At 44.7% G+C, this 9,051-nt stretch overlaps 1 protein-coding gene across 1 annotated transcript; it reads left to right on the forward strand.

Annotated features, from left to right (window-relative positions):
• Positions 1-1,286: 1,286 nt before the first annotated feature.
• On the forward strand, positions 1,287-7,397 carry LOC131844057 (calcium-independent phospholipase A2-gamma-like; the record flags this gene model as incomplete). Its single annotated transcript, XM_059192836.1, has 6 exons — positions 1,287-1,424; positions 1,874-1,960; positions 5,477-5,675; positions 5,785-5,871; positions 6,033-6,151; positions 6,530-7,397. Coding segments are annotated over 6 exons (1,296 nt in total), but the record flags the coding sequence as incomplete, so codon positions are not given.
• Positions 7,398-9,051: the final 1,654 nt, after the last annotated feature.

The following is a 9,051-nucleotide window of genomic DNA, read 5'->3' on the forward strand; positions in this document are numbered from 1 at the left end:
TTTTTAGTCTACCGCTCATCCAGAAAGCTGTCTCATCACAAGAAGATAGAGCAAGAAACTTGTATGTTGCTCTTTTAATTTAATAATTTGATTATTACTTTACATTTTTAAGTTTAAGTGTGTGAATACAAACCACCAATTAGCACTAAACTATGAAGTTAGAGTGCCCAATTGAACTAATGTCTGACATTTTCTAAATGTTCTATGCTTCTCAACTGTGATCGACTCTGCCTTTGTATGTAAACATCAGTAAGTGCTTACTCAAAATAATATATAGGTATATCAAAACAAAACAACATGACAGAGTAAGAGCAGTTATCAAATTTTATTATTACAGATAACAGCTTTGTCAAATTGAAATGTGTCAGATAGTAACTTGATATTTACATATTCATTATCATATCACTGTACAGATCATGTGCCTGACAGGTGATATTATTTCTAAACATAAATATTTACATTTAAAATGGTTTTGCTACAAAATAAGTTAATATAATACACTGTCCCTATTGTAATTTCTTGACAGTACTGCAGTATATGAATGTATAATATTATAGAACACATAGTTAATCTTGTATATAAAATTCTCATGTAACAATGTTACTTACCATATCCTCCGAAACGGCTGGACTGATCTTTATGAAATTTTATATGCATATTCAGTAAGTCGGCTACTATCCATTTTTGATACTGCTAAGTGATAAGGGTTGTCCACCTGTATTTCTTGTTTTATTCTTTATAGTGTGGTATTAAAAATACACCTAAATTATCACCCTCCTACCATCAACTACTATTTTATTTATGAGAGTATGACTAGTTATGCCACGCTGCATTTGGAAAATTTCAACCATTGCTAACACTGTCCCTAATTAATATTATTATTATATATAAAAGTGCAATAAAGATAAATATAATAATAAAACATTAAATATACATTGTCTTCCTAATCTTATACTAAATCGTAGTAACATAAATATGAAACTTGTCTCCCACAACATCCTACAACCACATAAATGTTAACAAACATATGCGGGGCACCATGAATGGTAATTACACCATTGATCATGATGCCCACCCCAATATTTAAAATACACTCAAAGAAGGCATCTGAATTGATACGAATGACATGAAATTAAATTAATTTGTATTTAATTATGTAGATGCTTAAAACACGGGACGCTCACTAACTCCTTTATTTTTTATCCTAGTCAGTATAGATGTATGTATAATTGTATATATATAGTAAAGTATTGGTTGTGTTCATATCTGTTACGTTTGGTTTGCAGTCGTCGATCCACTCTCGCACCGCGTACGTGATATCAGCGATTGTGACCGCGGAGAGCGAGGAGTGCCTCCTCAAGCGCATCGAGCACTTCATCGACCACCTCCAGCAGTATCCTGAAGCCAGGGACTACGCCATCAAGGTACTGCCACAGACCTATTATATATTATTTCTTCTGTCATGTTCTACTGATCAACGGAGCCTAAACTGAGTTGAAATTAAAAAGAATTAAAAAAAAAAATTAATACCTTCCCATCCTGTATTAGGTAAATGAGCTTTATGGCCAATTTAATTTTCCACTCTAATGCCTGTGTAGCCGACGAGCCTCGCGTCTACAAACTGGACCTGTAAAATAAAATTCTGTATGTTATTTGGTAATTAAATTGATCCCACCGCTGGTGCGTAGATAGCGACCCCTATGCAGTGCATCCTCACGCTATATATATATATATATGCGCTGGCGACACGGACAGCTGTAACTTCAATTATTGTTTCATTCCTGAGTATGTCACCACTCCACGCTTACTTGCACCGGCTTCAGCATGTTACAAAGTAAATGGGTCTCATACAATATTTGTTGTTTACTTGCAGGAAGGTGCGGTGAGAGCACTTCTGCGAGTGCAGGACAAACTTTCTGATGAAGCTATCAGTAAGGAACTAGGCGGCGTAGTTTGCGAGGTACGTAGCTTTGTGTTGTGAATACAAACTACCAATGTTACTTGAGTAACAAAATAAATCAGTTATAGTTATCAGTACAGATCAATCCCTACAAGACTACTAAAATGATTCATATAGTCGCCTTATGAAGCGTAGTGAGCGTCGGCTGCCGGTTAGGAGTTGACATTCCCTAGGTCATATATATATCTATATATTATAATTTTAATCTTTTCCCCACCGTCCAGTATGGTATATAGTTGCAATTGAGAACTGACAAGAAACTCAATTGAATTACTTTTTTTTTTTTTCGTCTGGATCGAAGGCTCTCCTGGACGAGACGAACCAATCTCAGATTCAGGAATTTGTACGGCCTCTTCGGTAAAAACTCTAACTTCTATCAAGAAGTTAGAGTTTTTACCTAAGAGGCCGTACATTTTATAAACTAGCCACTTGTTTTCTATCAAGAAAACAAGTGGATAGAGTATTTATAGCTATTATACCTACCCTACAACTGGAGAAGCGCTAGTAGCTCCAATATTGGAATTTTTCAACGGTTCCAGAACGCCATTTTAAAGACAATTCTTAAGGAACCATGGTTTATAAACAACTTGAAGATCCATCATTTTTCGAATTTACTCACAGTACGAGAGGAGCGTGTTAGCGCAAGCTCAAAATATAACGCTCGGCTGAATGTCCACCCTAATGATCTAACCCAGAAGTTACTCATTAACGCCCTCCCATTATTTCTGAAAAAATACACAAATACTGGAGTCGGATAAAGTATACTTCAGTTCTTGACAACTCAACATATCGCCGGAGGCATCGATTAAATAAATAGTCATGCACTCCGTCGACTACAGACTTGCATTGTCATTTAACGGTCCATCCGATTATAGTGCACTCGCTGATTAAGGATATCCATATAACAAAAAGAAAGTTTATTATTTAGTCGTACCATTCATCATTGCCTTGTCTTTATCCCATTATTTGGGGTCGGCGCAGTATGTCATTCTCTTCCACTGCTCTCTATCGGTCGTCATATCTGAACATACTATTCTTTTATTCATATCATCTTTCACACAATCCATCCATCTTTTCTTAGGGCGTCCCCTCCCTTTACATCCATCCACATTCATAGTATACACTTTCCATAAGACATGGTCCTCATTCCTCCGCATAACATGTCCATACCAGCTCAATCTGTTACCTCGTAACTTTTCTATAACCGGCGCAACTTTCAAACTTCCTCGTATATACACATTCCTTATTCTGTCATTCCTGGTAACCCCACACATCCATCTTAACATTCGCATTTCTGCCACATGCACACGCCTTTCGTCCATCCCCTTTACGGCTCAACATTCAGATCCATACAAAATGACAGGTAAGACCTGTCATTGATAGATTGATAGATTTATAAACTTTACCCTTTAGTTTCAAGGGCATTCGGGGGTCGTATATCGTTCCTGTGACCTGTCGCCATTTCATCCATCCCGCACTAATTCTGTGCCTTATATCGCGGTCTATGTCGGCATTGTTCTGAATAACTGAACCGAGGTACCGAAAATCGGAGCAGACCGGAAGCATTACCCCGTTTAGACAGATAGGCATGAAACTGGAGAGACCGCCGAAATCGCAGAATAGGTATTCAGTTTTAGTTCTGCTGATCTTCAAGCCAACACTCGCCAGTTTTTCTTGCCATCTATCTATTCTACTCTGGACCTCGATTCCATCCTCACCAACAAGCACAATATCGTCGGCAAACAGCATACACCAGGGTACCTCGTCTTTAATGTCTGATGTCAGAGCATCCATTACAATGAGGAAGAGGTAAGGGCTTAGAGCCGAACCCTGGTGTAAGCCTACCACCACACTGAACTTGTCGGAGGCACCTACCGCCGATCGGACGTATGTGTTAGACCGGATGTATATGGCACGTATTAGATCTACATACTTCCCTGGTACACCTTTCTTCTTTAGGGTCCACCACAAAACTAGACGGGGAATTCGGTCGTATGCCTTTTCGAGATCGACAAATACCATGTGCAAATTTTTATTTACCCTCCGGTATTTTTCGCACAGCTGGCGTAATGCAAAAATGGCATCCGTGGTGCCTCGGCCAGGCATAAAACCGAATTGATTTTGTGAAATATCACACTCCTCTCGCAAGCGTCTCTCTATCATTTTCTCCCATACTTTCATAGTATGTGACATAAGCTTTATTCCTCGATAATTGCTGCAGTCTTGAACATCACCCTTATTCTTGAAGATAGGTACCAATATGCTTTGGCACCATTCTTCAGGAATAGTTTCTTCATGCAACAACTTATTGAAGAATAAAGTGAGCCACTTACATCCATTTTCACCCAATAACTTCCATACTTCCACTGGTATTCCATCTGGTCCTACGGCTTTACTGTTTTTCATACTTCGCACGGCTTGTTTTACGTCTTCCATTCTTACTTCTCTGACTAAACCCACATTCACTCTTTCCTCTCCTATCGATTTATTCCATGAATTTTCTTCATTCATTAAGTTTTCAAAGTAATTTTTCCATCGATCTTTTATATCATCTTCTTTCATTAGAACCTTTCCTTTATCATCTTTTATACATTTTACATATACTCCATCGTTTGTATTCTTATCTCTCATTTTTGCTAGTCGGAAGAGCTGCTTTTGGCCTTCGGAAGTATCTAATGAGGCGTAGAGTTTATCTTGGAATTCAGCTCTTGCCGTTGCAACAGCTTTCTTTGCCGTCTTTTTGCATCCTAAATACACTTCCTTTTTTTCGTCTTTTGTATTATCATTCTCTTTACAGCTCTTTTGCCATTCTTTAAACGCTCTTTTCTTCTCTTCAGTATTTGTTGCACACTTTCATTCCACCACCAAGTATCTTTCTCTATCATTCTCGTCCCTTTTGTTTCGCCAAAAATATGTTTTGCTATACCTCTCATTCCATTCGCTATTACATTCCAACATTTGTTAACAGATTTTCCTTCCATATTATTCATTTCTATCATCATATCATTCACTTGTTCTTTAAATTTCATTGCATTCTCATCCCTCTCGAGCATGTGCCATCTTATTTTTGGGGGCGGTCGGTTTTTGTTTTTATTATACTGAACCCTAATTTTTGTATCAAGTATTAGTAGTCTATGTTGTGATATCAGATCCTCACCCGGTAGGACCTTACAGTCTCTGACACAATTGATTTTGTTTCTCCTGACTAAGAAATAATCAATCTGTGTCTTATGGTGTCCACTTGTGTAGGTAATTAAATGATCTTCTTTCTTTTTAAATCATGTATTGGTGATGGCCAAGTCAAAAGCGGAAGCTGCCTCTAGTAATGTCTCTCCTCCTCGGTTGCGATTTCCAAATCCTTAATTTCCATGCACTCTCTTATAATCGTCATTCAATCTTGTCACATGCCCATTAAATTATTTATTTATTTCGAATGGTGATTCATTCGAAATAAATAAACTCATCGACCGTCGCCCGAGTGTCCCGGACGCGGTCGTGACGGGTGGCGTGGTGCAGGCGCTGGCGCTGGTGGGGCACGCGGGCGCGTGGCGCGGGCGCGGGCCGAGCGTGCTGGCCATCGACGGCGGCGGCGTGCGCGGGCTGGCGGCCATCCACCTGCTGCGGCGGCTCGAGGCGCTCACCGGCCGCCGCGTGCACCAGCTGTTCGACTTGATCGTCGGCGTCAGCACCGGCGCCATCATCGCCGCCGTCATCGGTACCGTCCTCCATATTTAGCTCTCCTCGATATCGCTCGCTCATGCGATCGTAGCCTCCCGAATTCCACCGAATTATTGAAGTGATCGATTTTATATTTTTTCTTTAAGGAAGCGGAGTCGGTAACCTGGACACGGCCAGTGAGATGTATCATACGTTATCCAAGAAAATGTTTGGCAACACTTCGGTGATAGGAGGTAATTTTTTTTTTTTTTTTGTTCTTTTATAATTTATATGTATATTTCACAACCGATGATCTATCGTAATCGAGAAGTAATAGTAATATATCGATATTATCTCGATTTTATATATTTCATATATATATATCTCGATACTAGAACTAATACCGTTTTCGCAGGCACGTCGCGGCTCGTATGGACGCAGTCATATTACGACACGCAGGCGTTCGAGGAGATGCTGCAGCAGAATCTCGGCGATCTGACGCTCACCCAGTGCAACAGGTTCCACACACCGAAGGTATTGTGACCCAAATATCATTATTTACTATGTAGCAATCGTATTTGATTATTCATTCATTCATAATTTAAGAGCTGTGCTCTTGTCGGTGAAGCTTCCGCCACCTTCCACGATCTTCTATCAGTCCTTTTATCTGGTGATACGACACGGCTCCAACTTTTTCTTTTACTCGCTTGATATAGCTGTGTCTCGGTCTTCCCCTTCCTCTCTTTCCATCTTTTTTTTTTTCTTTCGATAATGTTATTAATTAGTTCGTCGTGTCGTGTCAAGTGCCCCAACATTATTCTCGCCTATTCTCAATAATATCTATCATCTGTCTCTTTTTTGTCTCGAATTTTGAAATAACTTATTATTATTATTATTTTTTTTGTGGTGCAGCTGGCGCTGGTGTCGTGCGTGGTGGGCGACGGCGCGGCCCACCCGTTCGTGTTCCGGTCGTACGCGGCGCGGGCGCGCGCGCGGCCCGCGCTGGAGGGCACGGCGCGCGCGCCGCTGTGGCACGCCGTGCGCGCGTCCGCCGCCGCGCCCGCCTACCTCGCCGCCTTCCGCGCCGCCGGCCGCCTGCACCTCGACGGCGGGCTCGTGGCCAACAACCCCGCCGCGCTCGCGCTGCACGAGGCGCGCCAGCTGTACGGGCCGCTCGCGCCGCGCCGCGCCACGCTCGTCTCCGTCGGCACCGGCCGCGCCCCGCGCCCCGCGCCCGCCGCCGCCCCGCCCGCCGCCGCCGCCGGCTGGCGCGACAAGTTCGACGCCGTGCTCTGCTCCGCCACCGACACCGAGGCCGTGCACCGGCTGCTGGCCGACACGCTGCCCGAGGACGCCTACTTCCGCCTCAACCCGCCGCTGCTGCAGCCCTGCGCCATGGACGAGACCGACCCGGCGCGGCTGGCCGCGCTGCTCCGCGACGCCGACGACTACGCGCGCCGCAACCGACACAAGCTCGACCGCGTCGCCGCGCGCCTGCTGCGCCCGCCCACGCTCCTGCAGCGCGCGCACCACGCGCTCGCCCGCCGCGCGCTCATGCTAGGACTGACCGCCGACTGACTGACTGACTGACTGACTCGCCGCGCGCCTGCTGCGCCCGCCCACGCTCCTGCAGCGCGCGCACCACGCGCTCGCCCGCCGCGCGCTCATGCTAGGACTGACCGCCGACTGACTGACTGACTGACTGACTCGCCGCGCGCCTGCTGCGCCCGCCCACGCTCCTGCAGCGCGCGCACCACGCGCTCGCCCGCCGCGCGCTCAAGCTAGGACTGACCGCCGACTGACTGACTGACTGACTGACTCGCCGCGCGCCTGCTGCGCCCGCCCACGCTCCTGCAGCGCGCGCACCACGCGCTCGCCCGCCGCGCGCTCATGCTAGGACTGACCGCCGACTGACTGACTGACTGACTGACTCGCCGCGCGCCTGTTGCGCCCGCCCACACTCCTGCAGCGCGCGCACCACGCGTTCGCCCGCCGCGCGCTCAAGCTAGGACTGACCGCCGACTGACTGACTGACTGACTGACGCGCCGCGCGCCTGTTGCGCCCACCCACACTCGTGCAGCGCGCGCACCACGCGCTCGCCCGCCGCGCTCCTGCTAGGACTGACCGCCGACTGACTCACTGACTGACTTATAGCCCGACGGACTGGCCGACTGACCGACTGAGTTTACACGCGCTACGCTACGACCGCCCACGCTCTGACTGACTAAAGAACCACGATTTTCTAAAAAAAAAAACTTTCATAATGGGTACCGATCTGTGAATTTATAATACTTATGTCGATCTTATTCGCTTTAGCAATAAAATTGAGTTAGTTATTTGTTTCATAAACAAATATTTTATAGTTTATTTAGAGTGAATTTATTTTAAAAGTTGTCACGACTTAATCTACTTTTAAATGTACCGTTACCTCCCTACTCCTAGTACGTGCAAATGATAACTTACTATAAGTAGACTATGTTACGTCATAGATTATATGTATATCTAGTCATTTATTTAGAAGAAGAAAAATTATAAAAGAAAAAAAAAATTGTAATATATATGTTGATTTTCAATTGTGATTATTAAAGTTTATAAAATAATTGATGAGGTTTTATTTTTGTACAATGTATGACATCAAGCCGACGCAGGAACTACCATCCCGACCGGGTCTTTCTCTTAGGATGGCGCTTCACAGCCCTTCGCATCTTCGAGGGTGACCCGAAATGAACTCCACCACGGGACGCGTCCCTCTCACGTGATGCTCGACGACAGAACCCGACCCGGGTCCCGGGGGGGGGGTGGGTGGGAGAGTAGTCCTCGGTGTCCTCGGTGACGGGTCATTGGGGCGGAAGGATCACACTCCCGGTCCCTCTCCGCCGCCTCCTTCTGCGAAATAAGTAAGTACTGCTAGCCACGACCCGTCGCTCCTAACCAGTGCCCGCACTAAATTCGGCAACGAGACGTCGGCCCTCACTTCCGTGACCAAGACGCGGCGCTCCTCTACAAATGCAGGTCACTCCTCCAGAACGTGCTACGCCGTGTCTTGGTCGCATCTGCACTGGTGGCACATTGATGGAAAAAAAAAAAAAACAACGTCTTAAATTTAATAAAATCTTATTTATCTGATAGAATACAGAAAGTAAAGGTTAGCAGCGCTACGTCTGACGGGTCACTTGTGCAAATGGGTGTACCTCAAGGATCTATTCTCGGTCCATTTTTAATCCTAGTATACATAAATGATCTCCCATATGCCATGCAGGATAGATGTGGGATAGTGTTATTATTATATATATTCTTATTACAAAAACGTGCCATTCGAGCGATCTACTGTATGAAGAGTCGTGACTCATTAAAAGAGAAATTCAAAGAGGCAAATATTCTCACCGTTGCTTCTCAATTTATATATTCAAATATCCTATATGTTCCAAAAAAA

This window comes from Achroia grisella, unplaced genomic scaffold (genome assembly GCF_030625045.1).
Source record: "Achroia grisella isolate CSIRO2021 unplaced genomic scaffold, CSIRO_AGI_Agris_v1 utg37977, whole genome shotgun sequence".
Classification (NCBI taxonomy): domain Eukaryota; kingdom Metazoa; phylum Arthropoda; class Insecta; order Lepidoptera; family Pyralidae; genus Achroia; species Achroia grisella.